Source organism: Mytilus trossulus, chromosome 6 (genome assembly GCF_036588685.1).
Source record: "Mytilus trossulus isolate FHL-02 chromosome 6, PNRI_Mtr1.1.1.hap1, whole genome shotgun sequence".
Taxonomy (NCBI): Eukaryota; Metazoa; Mollusca; class Bivalvia; order Mytilida; family Mytilidae; genus Mytilus; species Mytilus trossulus.
This window is the reverse complement of record NC_086378.1, coordinates 14,569,694-14,593,889: the sequence shown is the minus strand read 5'-3', so window position 1 is coordinate 14,593,889 and position 24,196 is coordinate 14,569,694. Positions and strand designations below refer to the sequence as shown.

General features: G+C 31.1%; 1 protein-coding gene across 1 annotated transcript in view; it reads right to left on the bottom strand.

Annotated features, from left to right (window-relative positions):
• Positions 1 to 24,196, bottom strand: part of LOC134722335 (sushi, von Willebrand factor type A, EGF and pentraxin domain-containing protein 1-like) — a 91,123-nt gene that overhangs the window by 54,360 nt on the left and 12,567 nt on the right. The window contains exons 4-17 of the mRNA XM_063585947.1: positions 22,395 to 22,495; positions 21,687 to 21,905; positions 17,635 to 17,733; positions 17,311 to 17,340; positions 14,663 to 14,796; positions 13,866 to 13,889; positions 8,770 to 8,980; positions 8,141 to 8,395; positions 6,494 to 6,645; positions 5,696 to 5,894; positions 5,155 to 5,327; positions 4,166 to 4,517; positions 3,419 to 3,598; positions 2,696 to 2,878 (exon numbers count right to left, since the gene is read on the bottom strand). Coding sequence (XP_063442017.1) covers positions 2,696 to 2,878; positions 3,419 to 3,598; positions 4,166 to 4,517; positions 5,155 to 5,327; positions 5,696 to 5,894; positions 6,494 to 6,645; positions 8,141 to 8,395; positions 8,770 to 8,980; positions 13,866 to 13,889; positions 14,663 to 14,796; positions 17,311 to 17,340; positions 17,635 to 17,733; positions 21,687 to 21,905; positions 22,395 to 22,495 — 2,312 coding nt within the window. The remainder of the gene's footprint in view (positions 1 to 2,695; positions 2,879 to 3,418; positions 3,599 to 4,165; positions 4,518 to 5,154; positions 5,328 to 5,695; positions 5,895 to 6,493; positions 6,646 to 8,140; positions 8,396 to 8,769; positions 8,981 to 13,865; positions 13,890 to 14,662; positions 14,797 to 17,310; positions 17,341 to 17,634; positions 17,734 to 21,686; positions 21,906 to 22,394; positions 22,496 to 24,196) is intronic.

The window sequence follows — 24,196 nt, the reverse complement described above, 5'->3', positions numbered from 1 at the left end:
TTCAGCTTCATCAAAAACTACCTTGACCAAAAACTTTAACCTAAAGCGGGACAAACGGACGAACGGACGCAAAGACCAGAAAACAAAATGCCCCTCTACTATCGTAAGTGGGGAATATCGTAGTTTGGGCATAAAAAAATCAATAGTTGATTTGAGAAAAAAAAGTCGGACTAGGTTCCATTCCTAATCACGGTATGACAACTATATGAGTATGCTTAGACTGAGTTTCTAGCAACATGACCGAATATGTCGATATGATAGATGCCTATAGATTAAAGATCAAAACAGAAAGTATGTTAAATAGACCCCGTTAACACTTGCACGAAATTGAATCAATCTTTTAGGAGCATCTCGCATTTACGATCTTTTTAGAACTTGTGCGTTTAAATTTAGTATACATTGCAATCCTAAAATAATCGGTCATTTCGTTAAAAAAAAGAACTCGTAGTAAATAGAATAAGGAAATATTTGGTTCATTAGATGTGCTTCTGCATTTATTAATTATCTTTTTGATTAATATGTCATAAGTCCTTTTAAAAACAAAGAAATGTCAGAGTAGTTTTACTTATAACGGCCATTTTGTTTGAAGATGAGGAATTTACAGAAACTAATAAAAAAAAAAAAATAATGAATAAAAACAATTGAAAAGATAGTGTTTAAAATGTACACCGATTAACACACGTATATTAAGCGAATACGGAATGAATAAGAACGGTATCAGTCGAGCACTGAAACGGGTCCTGTCCAAGGTCAGGAGTTTGTAATTAAGTAGTTGTCGTTAAAGTGTTACATTATTTGTTTTTGATTTATTTATTTTTTGTTGATAAATTAAGCCGGTTTTTTTCTCGTTTGAATTGTTTTTCATTTGTCATTTCTGGACCTTTTATAGCTTTATATGCATTATGAGATTTACTCATTGTTGAAGGCCGTACGATGACCTATTATAAATAGATTCTGTGTCAATTGGTCTCTTGTGGAAATTTGTATTAATTGCTATCATAAATTTATCTTTCAGAAAAATGATGCAAACAAACGTCGTATACATTCTTTTTATCTTCATGTTCTGTCAAATCATTTGAGTATACGGATGAAACTCTGAAATCAGTTACTTTATAATAAGAATACATTAAACTGACCATGCGCAGATTTATTTTCATATCTACATAAAACATTTTGAATTGTAGATCGATTTATCTAAGCGTTTAAACTCAAACAAAGATCAGGGTTGCGTTCAATATCGTAGTGGCAACATAGGGCTTCATAGATTTATGACTATTGAACATGTAGCTAGCCTAGTTACTCGTTCATAAGACCAAAATCTATGTAGCATTACGTAGCCGCTACGATATTGAACGGAACCCGGTTCATAAAAACGATCTTTCTCATATTTGCAATATCGGCTCGTCGATCTTTATTGTTAGGGGTCTATTGATTTTAAGTTATTATCATCAAAATAAAAAGGAACAACATTCTTAACCGCGAAATTAGAATTCATGATATCGAAAGCAAAGGTCTGTCTTGTCTTTCAGATATACTTTGACTGAACTATGAAATGATATAACAAATGTATTCACTATTCTAAGAAGAATTTCTGTTCAATACATAAGCACTATAAATAACCTGAATAGAGATGTTGTTCATAGAAGCATAATCAATTCGCGTGTACATTTGTTCAACGCATTGTTTTCCAACCACCACATTTATATTACGTGTAAACCTGTGAAACTGACTGAAAACAAAGTACGTCTATCACGTGTTAAGTAATATGCATTAATAGTAGTTGAAAACAAACAAACAACATAACAGCAATTAACGAGAACTGTGTTGTCCGTAATTTGTATAGGAAAAGAATAACGCCCAAAACCGGCGGAACGGCTTTCGACGTTATTTTAGAATTGGCGCAATGTATTCCCGCCATTTCATATTGTTAACCCTTTTGTAGAAATATCTCTTTTTCCATTCCGGTGACCCCATCTTTTTATTCCATTATTTTATCTAGAAATAAGCAACGCATATTCTGTTGAATACTCATCGAGAAATTATTGGTCAATTTTTTTTAAACATCATTCTTGCATAGTTATTTCGCAATAAATAAAGGCGGGAAAATTATTATAGCAACTTATCGCTATTATTTTGCCCTCAGAAATTGGTAATATTATTAAAATAGTTTGTATTAACAACTTGGTTAACAGAACAAACAAGTTTTATGGGAAACCAACTTTAAAAATAGATATTACACTGCTATTGACTAGAGGTCCCGATTTCCAAATTCCATGAAAAAGACGGCGTTCTAAATCGAAAACGAGGTCGGTGACCCCATTTTTTTATTTGCTTATTTTGAAGCTTTTACCTAACCTCAAGTAAATATAGAATATAAAGAAGATATTATTGGTAGATCTAAATAGAAGGATTTGTCTTTAAAACCTATTAGTGTATTTCTTACATGCAAATTTTGTTTTTTTACATTGACATGATTTGGCCAAAATGCAACCCTCACACATTTTTTACTGTTATTGCATCATTGAATGCATGCTTGGTCTCCACCAAGGAAATACATAAAAAGTAATTTACTCAGAAACCATTGAAATTAAAAACTAATTCTTAAATGCGAAATTTTTTAAAATTCAAACATTTGACAATAAATCAACTTGAAATTTGTAAAAAAAAAAAATAGAAAAATGTAAATTTAACATACTCTGACATCTTGGTGTGGTGCCTGACCATGCTCCATTTTTACATTCAATCCTAGATGGACCAATCAGCTCATAGTTCTGGTCACATGAATATGATAATATACTGCCATGTGATGTCCCATCTCCCTTTACAATATCTCTACGACCAGACGGTACAGATAAAGGTTGGCCACTGCAGGGATTGGCTGAAAAATAATTTGATATTGTTCCATAACTCTATAGAATATAATATATCAAAGTGCTTTTCATCGAATATCATCATAATGAAAATAAACAATTATAATCTTCAATCATATTGAGTATATAGGAAATATTTTCCTCTTAATGTTAGTAATTAACTTTCAATCATATGATCTACTTACTTCATTTAAAATATTCTGGAAGTAAAATATTCTAAATGCATTACTGGCTCATAAAGCAGTATATTGAATACCGGTATTTCAATTTTTTTATTTCTTCCCTTTGTTGAAATGTATAAGTCTCTACTGGTGCAGCTCTATATATGTTTTTTTTATTATTTTATTATTTAACCTTTTCTTGTCTTTGTTATTGCAAAACTCAATCTGGGTTATAAATTACATGTGCATGTCTAACTGCCCACAAACATTAAGCATCTTGTCTAGTTTAAAATTTTCTTAAGGTCTTAAATAATACAAATAACTCAAAAAGTTTATTTTTTTAAATTTAAATTTTGCCTATAAAGTCATTTAAATTTATAATTTTACCTGTGCAGGTAGGAGGTGCCTCCCATAAACTGTTACCCTGACAATTGATGGTTAAAGAAGTTCCAGTTGGAGGAGTGAACCCTGGATTACACAAATACACAGCCTGGTTCCCTCCAAATAATCCAGTAGATGATTGTACATATCCATTTTCTATTGCTGGTACCTTACCACAAAATGCCTCTACAATATAAAAAGATGATCGTGATTCCTATTTTTGCTATGAAATAAACAGATCTGAATGATTCTCTGAATCAGAATCTAATCGTAACTTCCCGTTTTTCTTTTAAACTATTTTTTGTTTTACTTGTTTGTTTTCATTCACAATTCATATGTCATGTGTACTAAGTTTTAAATTGATTGGACTCCAACTTCATCAAAAACTACCTTGACCAAAAACTTTAACCTGACCATGCTGAAGAGGGACACATGGACTAATAATTTACACAGGTTATTTAGTGTGCACTACATTTTTGATGTTATTTCAAATAGACAGAAAAAGTATTACAATCAATCCTTAAATGAACAAACAGGTGGACTAACGAAAAGAAGGACAAATGATCGAACAGACACACAGACCACAAAACATAATGCCCCTCTACTATCGTAATAATTATTGTTATATTCAATACATGTGGAAATTTTAACAAAGTTGATTGTTTAAGCTTTAGATAAATATGGTATCCCGTTCACTAAGAAGTACTACCAGGGTTCTTCTTATTCAAAAGGTACATTGTGAAAAATACTTACGTGAACAAACTGGGACAGTTTTATCATATTCCCCATCAGGTTGACAAGTGAGCGCAACATGTGCTTCCCCTGCATATGGAGCCTGGAATGTGTATCCTGTATTACAGTTTACTATCATGATATCACCATCTATGATAGAAGTCCTCGATGGTGTAACAGTGTATGATTGGTCGGACAATAAGCTACACCCGGTTGTATATGTAGCTCTAAATCCAGCACGATTCCCAACAGCACTCGTGGTAAACTTCAAAGCTAGCTGTCCAGTAGTGGACACCATTGGAGGAGGTTTACTTCCAGAATAACCATTTCCTGTGTGTATTGGTGAACCCTGATCATCATCTCCTAACCAGGCCTGAAAAGGAAATGAAATTTAAATTCAAATTCAACTCATTGACTGATATGGAAAACATATCTTCAAAATCTCAGTGATTGTGTTTCTGTCAATATCTGTATCAATCTTTCTAAATCAAAATATAACTTAATTAGAGACCTATTAAAAATTTGTTTGGCTAAACATTCTAGCTGCATGTTATCAATGCAATAATTCATTTTTTTTCTCAATGTTATATTTCTAGGTAATGAAAGTTAGTCTCCAAAATACATTTGATATATATTAGACACTTACTTAGTATTTTTTGATGATCCATATATGTGTTAATAATAAATAATCATTTACACAAAATATATTATAAAACTCAATTATAAAAATAAATAATAAGAACTGAGCAAAAACAATAAGTCTCCAAACTTTGTTTGGGAGACTTAATAATAACATTTTCGGATGTCCTCTGATTCAGCATACATTTTAACAGCAATAACTCCAATAATTTTCTATTTAAGAATTAAAGATCATTCAGGTTTCAAATACACAGTCATATTTATCCTTGGATCTCTCAGTATCTGCATAATAATGGTCTAACTAATCCACCCTCAGATGTTGCCTCAAAAACCATGTGAAAATTACAGCATAATTAATAGAGAAATCGTACCTGTAAATAATCCATAGCATTTTCTACATCATACTCATTAAACTGTAGTCTCAGCTGTCTTTTGTTGACTGATGTTATAGACCAGAAACATTGTAGGACTCCAGGATAGTTAACCACACCAAATCCAGGGGTAAATATTGTACCGGCATTACTCTTTATCTCAAAATTACACCCTAAAAAATAACATTGTCAATCAATAATTTTTCAGTAAAACTTTTGTATATGATTTTTAAAAGAACATATGTCCGTCCATTGCCTTGATTCAACTTTCTTCAAAAACATAGGCTGTATTTTTATAAATGTTTCTACTATTCAGATGAATAGAACTTGAACTACAAAAGAATCTATGTTATAAATATTACATTTCCTTCAATTCAAATAAGATAAATTGGTAAGACACCTCATACAGATTCATATTTTACTGAAATTAAATATCCCACTTAATCCTTCAGTTTGATTGGTTACCTTAACAAAGGATATGAGCTCATATCGCATGTGAAGATTATGAAAACCATACGATATTTACAAGTTAACAACCTACCTTCCCTATAAGCCAATAGAACACCTCTACACTTCAGATGTTCCTTTAACTTCATGTAGACATACATTCTATTTCCTGTTGACATGATTACCTCCCCTGACTTACTACTAGAGGTCAAGGTCTTTAGAGTAGGTGTGACTGGATTGTTACCATCTTTTAAAACTACTGAATCAGATCCACAGAGTTGTATGTCTTTTACCTACAATTCAACAACAAATAACATATTTTAAAAACTTTTCCAATTTATTTCTATGTTAAACTTGTGATAGTTTGTTATCTGCTCTATTGGGGGCTTCAGAAGGGTATCCCTTTACGTAAGTCCCAAGGCCACTTTTAATCAAATATGAAAAATACAGAAATCCACATCAATTTTTAAAACATTTTTAAAGGTGCATGAACTTTTCAAAAGTAAAATAACAAAACTACTCCAAATAAATTCAAAACGGAAAGTCCATAATCAAATGACACAATAGATTGCAATGCAAGGTCAATGACACAATAGATTGCAATGCAAGGTCAATGACAAAACCCTTCAAGGTCGCAGGTCTAATTTGAATATATTGGAGTAACTTCTATGATTGCAATAACAAAATTGTCAAAATATTCAAAAAAGTATTATTCAATTTTAATGTTAGTAAATGTTTTTGCAAATTGAAAAAGTAATCAGCCTTCAGGAAAAAATTTAACATTTTTGAAGATGCTTATGTTGAATTCTAAATGTTATAGTCTTATTTCTGGGTTTGAAACAAACATGGATAAAAATTCAAACAAGTGTGGCTACATTCAGATTAGCATTACCTCAACACTAACAACATTACTACCAGAACTCTGTATAATCCACACAGTTTCTAGGTTCCCAGGATGTTGCAGAGGGTAAAGAGGGCTATAAATAAACTGATCATAAGATGTCCCTGTTACTGTTCCACCAAGGGAAGGAATTTCATCTCTTACTGAAATCATAAATAGGTGTATACAGAAAACAGAAAACTATATAATTTACAATTTTTTATATTTAAATGAATTAAGACAATCATAACATTTCAAATAATTCACCATCAGCATTATAAATTTTTACCAATGATTTGAGACTTGATGACTATTTTATTTCCTTACACTTAACATGAAAAAACAATGATATTATATGGTTGAGATTGCGAGTAAAAAACTCTCCAATCACTATATACACTGGGGACTTCTAAAAGAAGACTATTGAGGAAGGATACGTTATCCTTTATTTTCAGTGCATATTCTTCAAGGGGTCAATTCAGAAATCTGCGCTTAAGTAAATAATGTCAAACAGTCTATATTGTTATATTTAAATTGTTCTATATCTATAAATTAATTATGGAAAGAATATCAACAATGCATTTGTTTCTAAGGAATTGATTTAAAATTATTTGAAATGAATCCAATATTGATTAAGTTATGAATATTAATGAAGATCAATATCTAACATAATATTGAATTTCTTGGAAACAATGTAACTTATTCTATCAGTTGACTGTACCTATCAACAGAAAAAGAGTTGGCTTACTTTACTCTTATGAAAGGGAAAACGATCTGAACACTAAAGATCTTAATCATTGGCTAAGAAAACTGTTTTAGAATGCTTTAGTTGATAAAATCCATAGGTCAAACTTATATTGTCAGTGCTCAAAATTTAAAGGAGAAATTAAGATCAGCACAAATAGACCTGCACACATAAGCAGCATGTTAAAAATCAGAAAAAATAATGGAATTTCTGAAGTGTACTGTAAAATTAAAATTACAGCTAGCTACCTTCTTGTATTTTATAATACAATATGAATAATTTGAGCTGTGTCTAATAGTAATCAACCTTATGCAAATGAATATCAAAACATCATTCAACTGATTTCGGGTTGAATAAAATCTCTATGCAAAGTCTAGGTCATTTTGAAAAATTAGTTGATATATGAACCCTACAAAACAGACCAAAATTGATCTTTTATTTCATATTTGAGTATTCAAAAAATCAATAGAACACTTATATATTAAATACTTGTACATGTATACATTGCATAAGGTGAGCTTCCATTCATAACAGCTAGCTCATTTCATAATACATTCTTAAAGAGTTGTAAGTTGGTAAATATTCTGTGAAATCTAATTAAAGATATATTAACATGAACTTTCTGACACTGAAAATCTTGGTGAAAATAGGACCCATAATCTAGTAAATGGTAAATATAATACAATCAGGTTATCTGCATTTGGGTATCATATGTTGCAGCCAATCACAATGTGTAGCTTTTTCAAAACACAATTTTCCTATACAATCTTGTTTACATAAAGGAAACACAGTGATTTGTGGTTTAAGCAAAAAACATTCAATCAAAAGGGCAGTCATTGCCAACAGACACTACTTGTTACTTCAGAAATTAATGATCTTACTGTTTCCAATTTAGTTTTCTAACGTTTATTTACCTGGGTAACCGGTAGTCTGGGGACAAGTCTTCACATACAAGTCACAGCAGTTATCATCAACAGGCAGGGCTACTTGTTTCAGTAAGAAACATGTGTTGTCATTTTTGTTGTATGAGAACCCAGTACAAGTTATTGCTAAAGCACACTGAGATTCACATGTCGTATGGTCCTGGTTATTGGTCAAGGTCACAACATCACCTAACTGACCTGTAGTGTATCTCTTGTTGGATAATTTTGCAATCTGACACTGGAAATCTGTCAAATTTAACCATCATGTCAACATTGAAATACTCATGCATTTTTTTTATTGTAAAAGATTGTACTTGTAACATTTTTTCTCACTGGCTTCTGTTTAGTTTGACTTGTGACACATCACAATTACCCAGGAGAATTAAGGTCTCAGAATTTCCTGAGAGGTGAATTATAAAATGCATATGAAATTAAAAAGTAAGATGCAAGTTATCTTTATTTCTTTTTCTTTTTTTATCATTTCTATATTCTGAACTTGAGGCATTATATATGTGATGTAAACAAAAATTTCAAGAATACTGTTAAGCACACATGATAAATAAAATAATTTGTTTTCCTATGCATCTTAAAATAAATCTATCAAAAGAATTTATGTGTACCTGTTCTCCAAGTAAAAGTAAAGCCACTTCTTTGTCTGGAAGCATCAGATACAAATCTCACTGTTAGAAAGTTATTAGAACTGATAAAAACTTGATAACTGGCTGGTAGTGAGCCTGAGAGGCGAGCCAAACATCGACTGTCTGCCAGGGCAGGACTTCCTTCCCAGAACTCAACAACATCAATATCTTCCTCTGTATTAAACTGAGTGAACTGAAAAATCAAATTGGTAATGATCAAAAGTACAGTCATAAATATCACTGTAATACTGGCTGCTGGACTAACATTCAATAAAATTTCTGAATCATTATGATCGGACAATTCATCTCACCTTTTTTTCAATTATTGAATGACATTGTGTTAATGAAGATTTATTAACATTACTTCATTTGGGCCATGAAGGGCCATTCAGGTTATGCATTTTATTTCAATGCTTATTTTAGTTTCAAATAACAATGATATTTGTTAGATAAAATTGAATTGAAAAATTAACCATATCAATTTCAATATAAATCTATAACAATATCTTAATATTAACACTGGTTGATGCAATGTATCATTGTTTTAACTGTGTATCCTTAAATACCAATTAAGCAGTGCAGTGCAGAATAAAATCTTTGAGAAGAAATATTTATAAATAGAGAATATCATATGGCGTTTATAATATTGCATCTGTATCAACCCGAGACACCAATATAATCCCAAGAGCTCTGCTCGAGGGATTATATTGGTTGAGGGTTGATTCAGTGTGTGATATTGAAAAAGCCATATCATATACACTTTATCATATACATAACGTTATACCTCAAGTAGATGTTTTTTATGTTACATGACGTCATACAGAAAAGGAGGTTTGAAATGACGCCATACAGATTATAGGTCTGACATGACGTCATTCAGATTAGGGTTTTGATGAAGCCTTTGCAACAGTGACTGCAATTGATGACGTGACGTCATACAGATTAAAGGTGTGATAAAGCTTTTGCAACCGTGCTGATATTGACATCATCATGGGTTGCTGATACAGCACGCTTGCCATTTACTGTATTGCACATACAATTTATCTGTATTTACTACTAAGTATATAATAAATTAATAAATATAAATATATTGATTTAAATAACAATATAGACTTTAAGAGAAATATCAATAAGATAAACTTTGCAAATTCTAAACAAAAGATTTATTGATATATGCTTTACTGACTACTGAGTTTTCATATAAGCTAAATATAGGATGGATTATGACAAAAAAGGTATTTTAAAGGATCAATTACATTAGAAATGTCTATTTCTTCATCAATGAATAGTATTGAAGTTCAAGACATCTGAAATTTATATCACAAATAAATAATTCTTCAGATTCTTCATGTATATAAAGTGGATGAACAGTTACAGTGATGGAATGTTAGATAATCCATCAGATAGCTGAATACCTGTGAATGAAATGAAACTAGGATGATTTGATTTATTTCAAGATAACGAATATTAAATGGAGCTTAAATCACATAAAGAGGATTTCTTATAAATGATCAATATTCAATAATATATGTATTATGCATAGTTTAAATGAATGAATTCCTAATTGATTTCACAATTCTATAGATCAACTTTACAAAATTCATTTAAAAGGTGTTAAGATGGACGATTTAATTCTCATCTGAATTATAAATCTAAATTTTGACATCAAACAAATTCTTCAGGTGAGTGCAATGATGACACAGTTTTTACTCAATCTGATGAAAAAAACATCAACAAAAAAAACGAATCAAAAATTAAAAATAAAATTCACTGTTATGAAATAAAACAGCAACATAAAAGAATAAGCTGGTTAAATTAGGAGTCATTGATATCATCATTGGTCTCCTAATCTATTGTCAATAAATATTTCAGGTAGATATTTTCTTTTACATTATAAAATGCATCTCTAATGCATATTTTGGCTACTTTCCAGCAGGATTGTGATTTTTAACATATTTAAGCATCTTCATTTGGTCAAACAGAATAAATGAAAGCTGACTTTACAACCTATATTTGTCCTGTGCAATCTTGCTTAAATAATTTCCTTAACTTTTGAGCTGATCCAACTCAGGAAAGGATATCTGTTATAACTCATATAATTTGGTCTTAACAGCAAATACATATCATTTTAAAGCTGTGGAAGTAAATTGGATAGAAAAAGTTCTTATTTTCTTTTCCATAAAAGCATATTCAATGGTCTTTAAGGTAAATGGACACTCATTATCTAGTGTATTGTAAAGGTAATCATAAAATGTTAGAAAATCACTTCATATTAGCTTAAACATGTAACACTAGAGACTTTCAGATGGCAGTAGTTAAACAAATAAAAATGTATATGTTAAAAAAAATATAAAACTAGATGAAACCAGATGATATACGACCGCAGAGGTTGAACCCTGAACGGTTGGGGCAGTATGGACACAACATTCAAGCTGGATTCAGCTCTAAATTTGGATTGTGATTAAATAGTTGACACAGCATAGGTTTCTGACACAGAATGAATGTGTTCTAATGAACTTAAAATTTTTGTTTTCTCTTTTCACTCAGTTCACTATGCTGTTGAATATTAATCCTCTCAAAAAAATGTTTGAAGAAATTTTCTTTTTATTTATGAAATTTCAAATGAGAAAAATTGAACCCAATTTTTTTAATCACATCCGCCTTTCCCTTATTCCAAAACTAATCTCAATTAAAATTTCTAATGGAGTTTGCAACAATAACTACTCATTTAAATACATCATAAAATATTAAGATTTAAAAAAACTACTTGTTATCACTGAATGGTAAAGATTATTTTAATTTATCAGTTGGTAGTAAAAAGTGAATATACATTGTATATTGTATATAACAAAGATTTAAGTTGATTCTGGACAAAGAAAGATAACTCCAATCAAAAAAAATTCTTGCTATTGCACAATATTGTGCAATTAGATATTTCTTGCTTACTATTTTTTGGACAAAGAAAGATAACTCTAATTAAAAAAAAAATGCTATTTCACAATATTGTGCAATTAGATATTTCTTGCCATTGCGCAATACTGTGCAATTGAAAAGACTTGCTATTGCACAATACTAAATATAATAATTTTAGATCCTGATTTGGACCAAATTGAAAACTGGGCCCATAATCAAAAATCTAAGTACATGTTTGGATTCAGCATATCAAAGAACCCCAAGATTTCAATTTTTGTTAAAATCAAACTAATTTTAATTTTGGACCCTTTGGACTTTAATGTAGACCAATTTGAAAACAGGACCAAAAATGAAGAATCTACATACACAGTTAGATTTGGCATATCAAAGAACCCCACTGGTTAAATTTTTGATGAAATCAAACAAAGTTTAATTTTGGACCCCGATTTGGACCAACTTGAAAACTGGGCCAATAATCAAGAATCTAAGTACATTTTTAGATTCAGCATATCAAAGAACCCAACTGATTGATTTTTTGTCAAAATCAAACTAAGTTTAATTTTGGACCCTTTGGACCTTAATGTAGACCAATTTGAAAACGGGACCAAAAGTTAAGAATCTACATACACAGTTAGATTCGGCATATCAAAGAACCCCAATTATTCAATTTTGATGAAATCAAACAAAGTTTAAACTGTTGGGAGTCCCTTGGGACTAAAACTCCCAAAATCAATACCAACCTTCCTTTTATGGTCATAAACCTTGTGTTTAAATTTCATAGATTTCTATTTACTTATACTAAAGTTATGGTGTGAAAACCAAGAAAAATGCTTATTTGGGTCCCTTTTTGGCCCCTAATTCCTAAACTGTTGGGACCTAAACTCCCAAAATCAATACCAACCTTCCTTTTGTGGTCATAAACATTGTGTCAAAATTTCATTGATTTCTATATACTTAAACTAAAGTTATTGTGCGAAAACCAAGAATAATGCTTATTTGGGCCCTTTTTTGGCCCCTAATTCCTAAACTGTTGAAACCAAAACTCCCAAAATCATAACCAACCTTTCTTTTGTGGTCATAAACCTTGTGTAAAAATTTCATAGATTTCTATTAACTTAAACTAAAGTTATAGTGCGAAAAACCAAGAAAATGCTTATTTGGGCCCTTTTTGGCCCCTAATTCCTAAAATATTGGGACCAAAACTCCCCAAATCATTACCAACCTTCCTTTTGTGGTCATAAACCTTGTGTTAAAATTTCATAGATTTCTATTCACTTTTACTAAAGTTAGAGTGCGAAAACTAAAAGTATTCGTACAACAACGACGACGACAACGACGACTAGCAGACGACGACGCCAACGTGATAGCAATATACGGCGATTTTTTTTTCAAATTTTGCGGTAGTATAAAAATAAATAGTAGGTAATTCAAAATGTGTGTTAGTGCGGTTGGTAATGGTTAAAATGGTGAAGTAATGCAGAAAAATTATGAGAAGATGCAAAAGTGTTCATACCGTAAGTATCAAAATTGATTTTTTTTTCTGATAAATATATGAAATTTTATTGTCATGAAAGAATTGATATTCATTGGATAAAAGATGATTTTTAGCTACACTGGTAGAATTCCAATTCCAAATTTGAAATTCATATGTTTACAAAAACTAAATTGTTAAGATATCTGAACACTTTAAATATGATGTAATGTGCAAACAAAAAGGTGCAATGTTGTCTTGCTAATTTTAACCTGATTTTTTTTTAACAATTTAAAAAAAATCTATAACTTCCCAAATTTTCTTCATACTTTTTTACATTTAATAATCTAAGAAAAAGACAACATTTCAGCATGAAATGTGAAACTAAGCTATGGAAAGTCATGTTGGAAAGAAATTAGTTTTATACTGGCACTTTGCGCACTATAATTTCAATTACAGGCACAATTAAATTCTAGAATAGGATAGTACTTTTGCTAGCTGCAGTTACAATTACAGTAATAGGTTATTCCAGAAAGAAAGTGATTTCATTCTAAATTTCTACTGGTTTGTGTCTTTTTTTCACAGCATATTATTATAACACTTAAGCTTGCAATGACATTACATTTTAAAAGAACATGTGTACAAACTAATTTCTATCAAGCATGATCAAAAGAACTAAATCTTTTGTTTTTACCTGTGGAGTAGAAGGATCAGAAAGCTAATGCACACAAAACAAATAAATAACAAATCAGTGATACGACTACAAAATCAAAATGTGAAATGAAATTACAAAGAAAACAGAGTGAAAACACTTTTAAAAACACTTTAATATGTATATATAATAAACGTAAACCAACTAGTTTTCTGAGCATTTTATTTTTGTGACTTTCAATAGAAGAAAACACAATTATATGTAAAACTGATTTATCTACACCTGGTTAATATGATAATAGTGCAAATCATATCGCTTTAAAATGGACTAGAAAGGGATAAACGTGAAAAAAAGTATCCACAAAAATAAGTTGGTTTACAATGTATGTATGCACAACAAGTAATAATTCATGTTGTTCCAAAGTGAAATAAGTTTTACTGCAAACTGAAATTTGGTGTCAATTCTAAAATACACTTCAAGGTGATTTAATAATAATGCTTATTATGTTTTAAAGTGAAGGAAATCTTGTTTTTTTCAAACTGAAAAATGGTGTCCGAAATACACTCCAAAGTGATAACATTTGAAACTGTTGGAAATAGGATTGGGAAAAACACAATTACTTGAATTCCTTGTTTCTGAAAAACAGCAAATTAAAAAAGCTAAGTCTTACTATGATCTACTTAATGAAAAAAAGCTCTGTTTCATGCATTAGAAATAAGACAAGTCTTGTTTCAGATATCAATAGACAACATTAAAGAAAATCTTCTGGTATAAAGCTATCCATATAAAACCCACTTTCATCTTTGCATAGCCAAATAATGCCTCTTTTTCGTAATTACCTGTACTTGTATTCTCTCCCCCACTGGAGCCTCTATTGTCCAAATACATGTAGAACTGGCTGGATATGTTGAACCAGTGATTGGCATTGTAACCTGTCCACCATTCCCAGACATGTAATACTTACAATCAGTTGCTACAATTACAAAGCATAAATAAGAAAGGTCAAACGAGTCCTTATATGCTTTGAAAAAGCTGACTTTTTATAATTCTATCCTCAAGCAAATATAACTCAATGCACAAATTTTTAAGAATATTTTTTTTAACTACTTAAATCCTACATATTATTCTTTTATAGTAATGACTACTTCACATTTAAACAATAAAACAAACATGATAATGAGCTGGGGAATATATCCAAAGATATACAGTTCATTTAAACAAAGGATATTTTTTTATTTACTCGACTAAATTACCATAAATATTTTTTTCCTTTTTAAGCCCTATATTTCTTATACATTTATGTGATTTTTCAGACTTTGGAAGAGTTCTGTTATACATTTTAAGGTATACAAAGCAAACAACATTTGTTTTTGACACAATTCTCTTCAAACACTACTGATATGATTACTGGTATATGCTTATGTTCTTTACATATACAGTTACCAAGAGATGATTATTTCTTCCAAAACAGAAATTCTAGATAACAAATAATGGAAATTATCACAAAACAGAAGAATGGAACCAACCTCTTTTTTATACAATAGGACAAAACATTTGTTGTATTACACTTTACACACAGAACAACCTGTTGTTAATCTACACTTTGTATGGAAGATTGTATTGACCATGTAAGAGGTTTAAAGGTTATCAATTTGTATATTTGTCTTTTTCAATAGAGGAATATTCCTCAGAAGACCTTAAGTTTGTCTTTCTGTATCAGCATGTATTTTTTTTTATCATTTCAAGTAATTTACTTTCAAAACTGAATAATCATAGCATATTTAAAAATATTATCTTAACTTTTTCTAATTTTATATGATTCTAATCATTCAGGGGCGGATCCAGCCATTTTAAAAAGGGTGGGTTCCTAACCCAGGACAAAGGGGGGTTCCAATTACATGTCCCCATTCAAATGCATTGATTGTCCAAAAAAAGGGGGGTTCCAACCCCCTGGAAGCACCCCCCTCCCCCCTGGATCCACGCCTGTCATTATAATCATGATAATGGATTTGGCGTATTTTAACTTCATGAAACAAAATCTATAGGCATTTTTTACAAAATTGTAAGCCAAGAAATAACACCTTGATTTCTAGCACTAGTTTGACTAGTAGATATGCAAATCATAAATAAAACAGGCAAGGAACCCAACAACTACTCATAAGGGTTTAAGAACGTATTAAGTCATTACAATCCTTCTTTAAATAATCATTTTCATAATACTTAATTTTCAGATGCACTGATTTATCTTTCATACAAAATAAAGCTGAATGAAGTTTTCTATGGTTTTATAATCAATTATCTTCTTGAGCATGTTAAGTATTATTTACTTTAGTCAATATTGATTAAAGTAGCAATTTCCTAGAAACACTAATTAGTTACGCACCTAATTTTAAGTCTTAAGCATTAGAGTGCAAGACACTGAACAATTATAAAGCTCTCTGTTACAGCTTCTTTTGTTAAAGCTGAGTATGACTTTAATTTTACAAGGACATGATAGAATTTCCATTTTTTTATAATCATCACACACAACAATATCTTCTCTATCTTAGAATTGAATAAAAATATATATGAATTTAAATCCACTAACATGTATTTTTACAACAATTTCTACATAAAATCATGTGCACAAAATAAAATGTCTACAGCATGCAATGTTGGTGTAACAAGGTAAACCTTACATTTTAAAATTTTTATACTGTGGATTCAATATAATTCGTTGGATAAAAATTTTTCATTGGTTTGGTGGGTACTGGTGAACACTGAACACAAATTCAAATGTTCAATGAGTGAAATATTTTCAATAGGCTTGGATGCAGTGATTGGCAAAACCATGAATGAAATATACAGTAGAATGCAAGTTTTTTAGCAATCCAGGAAAATTGATCGCAACGAAAAATAAATGAATTGACAGTATATATAGTTAAGTTTGAGTTATTAGCTAACTGTCTTAAATTGGCTTTTAACTTTTAATGATGAATAAAAACAATGCTAAGTAGGTTAACCTGAAATTCCATACCCAATATATAGCAAACAAGTATGTTGTCCATATTAGCATGCACACAATAGCGAGAGACAGAAACTTAAGGATATTTGAAAACTTGTTTTGTCATGCATGATTTGTGATGGGTTTTACCATAGATGGAACAGTTGAATTTTCATATTAAATCTACATCAAGCATTCAAAAAATTTACTGCATTAAGTTTAAAACATTAAAACTTTAGCAATGTTATTGTATGGAACAAGGTTACAGGTAATTCAAACATAATCTTTATATAAAATGAATAATAAAAATTTAATTCTATTGGAAAGAACAGGAATAAATTTTGGAGGATGCTCTTTCAAGGGCAGAATTGAGAAATAAAACAATCATCTTCCAATAGTTTGGACCGAAAGTAAAGTATAAAAGCAGATAATATATTCCGTTGAAAATCCATCACACATATAAAAACATCACCATATTGTATATTTAGTGCATTTCAAATTTACCATTAAAATATTCCGTCCAAGGTAGCTGTACTAAAAACAAAAGTTAAATCAAAATAATACTCTCACTGATACAACATGATTTACAGATTCAAGCAAAATATATCTTCAAGAAAAAAAACTGGGTATTCTTTTTTACATTTAGTAAACAAATTTAAAAAAGCTTATATAAAGGGAGATAATAAAACTAAAATAAATTAAAGTTTAAATTTTGGCAAATAATATTTATTTAATATTTATATATCTATATCTTGTAACATTGTTGAAAGCGTTATCTGTTCAGACAATAATTATTTTTGGTGAATATTCTTAACATATGAAACTTACAGCAGGCTCTCTCGTCTGATCCATCTCCGCAGTCGTCTTGACCATTACAGATATTGGCAGTACCAACACATCTTCCTGTTGTTGTACATCGAAAGGTGTCTGAAATAGAAACATAACCATGAACATTAACAAACTAGAAGCTCTAAAGAGCCTGTGTCGCTCACCTTGGTCTATGTGCATATTAAACAAAGGACACAAATGGATTCATGACAAAATTGTATTTTGGTGATGGTGATGTGTTTGAAGTTCTTACTTTACTGAACGATTTTGCTTTTTACAATTATATCTATCATGAACTTTGCCCATTAGTAACAGAGAACTATATTTGGTAAAAATTTACATAAATTTACCAAATTAATGAAAATTGTTAAAAATTGACTATAAAGGGCAATAACTCCTTAAGGGGTCAATTGACCATTTAGGTCATGTTGACTTATTTGTAGATCTTACTTTGCTGAACATTATTGCTGTTTACAGTTTATCGCTATCTATAATAGTATTCAAGATAACCAAAAACGGCAAAATTTCTTTAAAAATTACCAATTGGAGGGCAGAAACCCAACAACCAGTTGTCCAATTCATCTGAAAAATTCAGGGCAGATAGATATTGACTTGATTAAAAATTTAACTTCTTGTCAGATTTGCTCTAGATGCTTTGGTTTTATAGTTATAAGCAAAAAACTGCATTTTACCCCTATGTTCTTTTTTTAGCCGTGGCGGCCATCTTGGTTGAATGGCCAGGTCATCGGACACATTTTTCAAACTAGATACCCCAAAGATGATTGTGGCCTAGTAGTTTCAGTGGAGATTTTGTAAAAGATTACTTAGATTTACGAAAAATGGTTAAAGATTGACTATAAAGGGCAATAACTCCTAAAGGGGTCAACTGACCATTTTGGTCATGTTGACTTATTTGTAGATCTTACTTTGCTGAACATTATTGCTGTTTACAATTTATCTCTATCTATAATAATATTCAAGATAATAACCAAAAACAGCAAAATTTCCTCAAAATTACCAATTCAGGGGCAGCAACCCAACAACCGATTGACCGATTCATCTGAAAATTTCAGGGCAGATAGTTCTTGACCTGATAAACATTTTTATCCCATGTCAGATTTGCTCTAAATGCTTTGGTTTTTGAGTTATAAGCCAAAAACTGCATTTTACCCCTATGTTCTATTTTTAGCGGTGGGGGCCATCTTGGTTGGTTGACCAGGTCACGCCACACATTTTTTAAACTAGATACCCCAAAGATGATTGTGGCCAAGTTTGGATTAATTTGGCCAAGTAGTTTCAGAGGAGAAGATTTTTGTAAAAGATTACTTGAATTTACGAAAAATGGTTAAAAATTGACTATAAAGGGCAATAACTCCTAAATGGGTCAACTGACCATTTTGGTCATGTTGACTTATTTGTAGATCTTACTTTGCTGAACATTATTGCTGTTTACAGTTTATCTCTATCTATAATAATATTCAAGATAATAACCAAAAACAGCAAAATTTCCTCAAAATTACCAATTCAGGGGCAGCAACCCAACAACCGATTGACCGATTCATCTGAAAATTTCAGGGCAGATAGTTCTTGACCTGATAAACATTTTTATCCCATGTCAGATTTGCTCTAAATGCTTTGGTTTTTGAGTTATAAGCCAAAAACTGCATTTTACCCCTATGTTCTATTTTTAGCGGTGGGGGCCATCTTGGTTGAATGGCCAGGTCATCGGACACATTTTTCAAACTAGATACCCCAAAGATGATTGTGGCCTAGTAGTTTCAGTGGAGATTTTGTAAAAGATTACTTAGATTTACGAAAAATGGTTAAAGATTGACTATAAAGGGCAATAACTCCTAAAGGGGTCAACTGACCATTTTGGTCATGTTGACTTATTTGTAGATCTTACTTTGCTGAACATTATTGCTGTTTACAATTTATCTCTATCTATAATAATATTCAAGATAATAACCAAAAACAGCAAAATTTCCTCAAAATTACCAATTCAGGGGCAGCAACCCAACAACCGATTGACCGATTCATCTGAAAATTTCAGGGCAGATAGTTCTTGACCTGATAAACATTTTTATCCCATGTCAGATTTGCTCTAAATGCTTTGGTTTTTGAGTTATAAGCCAAAAACTGCATTTTACCCCTATGTTCTATTTTTAGCGGTGGGGGCCATCTTGGTTGGTTGACCAGGTCACGCCACACATTTTTTAAACTAGATACCCCAAAGATGATTGTGGCCAAGTTTGGATTAATTTGGCCAAGTAGTTTCAGAGGAGAAGATTTTTGTAAAAGATTACTTGAATTTACGAAAAATGGTTAAAAATTGACTATAAAGGGCAATAACTCCTAAATGGGTCAACTGACCATTTTGGTCATGTTGACTTATTTGTAGATCTTACTTTGCTGAACATTATTGCTGTTTACAGTTTATCTCTATCTATAATAATATTCAAGATAATAACCAAAAACAGCAAATTTCCTCAAAATTACCAATTCAGGGGCAGCAACCCAACAACCGATTGACCGATTCATCTGAAAATTTTAAGGCAGATAGATCTTGACCTGATAAACATTTTTATCCCATGTCAGATTTCCTCAAAATGCTTTGGTTTTTGAGTTATAAGCCAAAAACTGCATTTTACCCCTTTGTTCTATTTTTAGCCGTGGCGGCCATCTTGGTTGGTTAACCAGGTCACGCCACACATTTTTTAAACTAGATACCCCAAAGATGATTGTGGCCAAGTTTGGATTAATTTGGCCAAGTAGTTTCAGAGGAGAAGATTTTTGTAAAAGATTACTTTAATTAATGAAAAATGGTTAAAAATTGACTATAAAGGGCAATAACTCCTAAACGGGTCAACTGACCATTTTGGTCATGTTGACTTATTTGTAGATCTTACTTTGCTGAACATTATTGCTGTTTACAGTTTATCTCTAACTATAATAATATTCAAGATAATAACCAAAAACAGCAAAATTTCTCCAAAATTACCAATTCAGGGGCAGCAACCCAACAACCGATTGACCGATTCATCTGAAAATTTCAGGGCAGATAGATCTTGACCTGATAAACATTTTTACCCCATGTCAGATTTGCTCTAAATGCTTTGGTTTTTGAGTTATAAGCCAAAAACTGCATTTTACCCCTATGTTCTATTTTTAGCCGTGGCGGCCATCTTGGTTGGTTGACCGGGTCACGCCACACATTTTTTAAACTAGATACCCCAATGATGATTGTGGCCAAGTTTGGTTTGATTTGGCCCAGTAGTTTCAGAGGAGAAGATTTTTGTAAAAGTTAACGACAACGGACGACGACGACGACGGACGACGCCGGACGCCGGACGCCAAGTGATGAGAAAAGCTCACTTGGCCCTTCGGGCCAGGTGAGCTAAAAAAGTGTGAGTCATCATCAATGTCTTCCTGACCATTGTTAGAGTTACTTGCACATATCTGTGTTGCAACTGTGCTGTTGTACAGCAATTGATTGATTGGTACTTGTATGTAAATAACAGTAATTTTTTTCAATCAGATGCCATCCTGAAAATGTTTTGAGAATAGCAAAAACATCTGCTTATTATCTAAAATTTAAATGAAACTGGGAACAAATCTAAAACAAGAACGTGCCTATAGTGCAAGAATGCCCCAATATTTTTTTACATTCAAGAGGTTATATCCAACCTCCAGCTGTAGCTACTTAAACTAATTTCTGTAGTAGCCAAAGATTTTATTTCTAAGTTGTTAGTTGCTATTACCCAACCGCACAATAACTTCAGTTGTTGGTTTACCTTGTCCAAGTTGAAGTTCTAATTGTTTGTTGACTTTATTTGTTTTTATTGTTATTTTTTTTGGAAGCGTCAGTGTTAAAAGTTGATGTGGTAGTATTTTTGGTGATTTTATTTTCCTTTTATTGTATTCTGAATCACATGAATGTAGACGAGATAAGAAAAACTGTGAATTAAGCAACAGTGAAAGTTTAAATGAGCCTGAGTGCTGTATATGACTTATTTTGTACTTCAGATTTTCAATCATATTTTTGAACTTACTGTCAGGACATGGTGTTAATTCACAGACTGACTGTAGTACCCTGTCACATGACTCCATGTACCATTTGTTATCATGTGATCTGTCCACACGAGCACATGATCCCATGGGTGTGTCAGGTTGGAAATCTCCCCATACACCAACCTCTGCTGTTGTAGGCGTACCATCACTCCAGGAACCAACATAACGTTGAGTATTTGTTAAACCTCGGACATTGTATCCTGAAATATAACAAACACTCATAATATTATCTCCAGAGATATAATTCAAAGTATTAACCAAACACTTGACTTTTATTTACAGATATTTGAAAGTATATTTATTCAAACACTTCTGAATATTACTGAAAATGTTCTTACAAGTATGTATACACATGAGTAACAAATACAAAACAAAAGATACATGCCAAAATGTGAATTCTAGTTGGTTTCCAATCATGCATTAAAATACATATTTTCATTGGTAAGTGTAATCAAACTTTCCACCTTTTTTTTTATTGTTTCTATCAAAATCACGAAATAAATCCTTTCTTATGATTCAAATAATACAAACAACCAGTTACACATTTGAGCTTAAGCACTACTCTTACTTTTTAGTTTACTGTTTTAGCTCCCTCAGATTTTATAGTTATTTACTAGAATGAATGGCTTGAAGCACTAATGCCATTTTATCTCCAATGTTTCAGTTGTTTAAATTCATCTCTGACTTACCTATCCAGTAGTCTGTGCTGGGATTATTGGCAGTGGTAAACAGATCTGATACAATGTTGTTTATGGTATAGCCTGATGGCTTGGCTAATCTCGCTCCATATCTGAAAATAAAAATTATTAAGAAACTATATTTGCTAGAGAAAGATGTTAATTAAAATGTTCATTCCAAAGAGGTCTTAAAAGCAATTTTAACTAAGAAAATACAAGGCTATCTTAAATAAATAATGCATTTACAAAAGGCTCTTAATCCCAAGGAAAATAAACCTATTCGACTCAACTATCAATATTGTTTTTCCTTCGAGAAAATATTGAAAATTACATTTGCATGAGTTATAAATGATAATTTATCATAGGTTTTAAAGAGGACCATGTGGTATGGGTTTTGTTCATTGTTGAAGGCCGTATAGTGACCTATAGTTGTTAATTTCTATGTTATTTTGTGTGAAATATTTAAAGAGATTTTGAACTTTTATATGATCCTTTTATGATCAAATGCATTCAATAATTTCAAATAAATGTAAGCCTAAGTAAAAAAACACATTGACAAAGTGGATCTAGATGTCAAATGATGATGAGTTGGTGTTTCATGTCCAGTGACAAATATTTCATAACTGCCAGAAGAAAACTTTTAAATGTGATATCAATATGCAGTGCACTATATGGCCCCTGTTTTGTATAAGATTGACAAATTAAACTGGATTTTCTACCAGACTAGTTCACAAGGTGGAAAATCCTTCCCTGGACATATTATCTAGATCAAAGCTGACAGTTCTTCGCTCTTACTCCTAAATGCCAGGTGCTTTAACCAATTTTAAATCATAAAACAATATTTATATCTAAATATTCTTTTTACCATAATTCTGAAAAAGTCGACCTAGTGCCTTTTGATTATATAATTTGTTTACACATGATTATTAAAGTGTATACAAATAATATTGGGAAGTTTGTCTTTCTGTACAAATCAAATAGTACTTGATCAACCATAACAATGGTTGGCTTTGAGAAATGTACTTTAAATTCTTAACTTTTAAGCTCAAGTAGAGTAAAGGTCAAACTTAAAGCTGGTGAAATAATAATATTTAATTCAATCCATATTTCATTAAATTGGGTAAAAGATTAATTCCCTATTGATCAATGTTAAACTTTAAATCAAAATGAAAGAGTCACATTGTTCAACATTTAAACCTGATCAACCCTACCATTAAAGTATATGAAGCTTCAGTAGCCTTATGCTCGGTCAAAAATTTCTGAAGTAGCCTTGTGAACTTAGTTTTCTCATTTAGACTGTTTCACATTTTTCACAACAGGGTCTATTTTTAGCTTAACCGTATGTTTTTTTTCACATTGTTAAAGATGTGCACTGTTTCCTATAATGGCTTACATCCAAGTCATTTGAACTCTGGTAGATAATTGTTTCATTTACAATCATACCACATCTCAAATTTTTATTTTGAGATGAAAACTATTTCTTATTTTTTAATTCCATGTCTGCCTTTGTTTTGTTTACTTAATTGATATGTGTCTCTTAAATATCTCTTTAAAGTAGAAAGTCAAAATGGTAAAATCTATCAAAATAAGTTTCATTTAATTTCGATACAAAAGGTAGAAAATTTCTCCCTCAATGCAGTTATTGAACTGGAAGTATATGTTTAATCAATCAATGCAATACTGTTATATAATATATAATTGTAGTGGGAGCAGTTAAGATGATAATGTCCTTTATAGAATTCGTCCTTTGAAGAAATTTTTGAACAGGATCATTTCATAACAACAAGTTAAATGTAGTAATATCAACAAGTGTA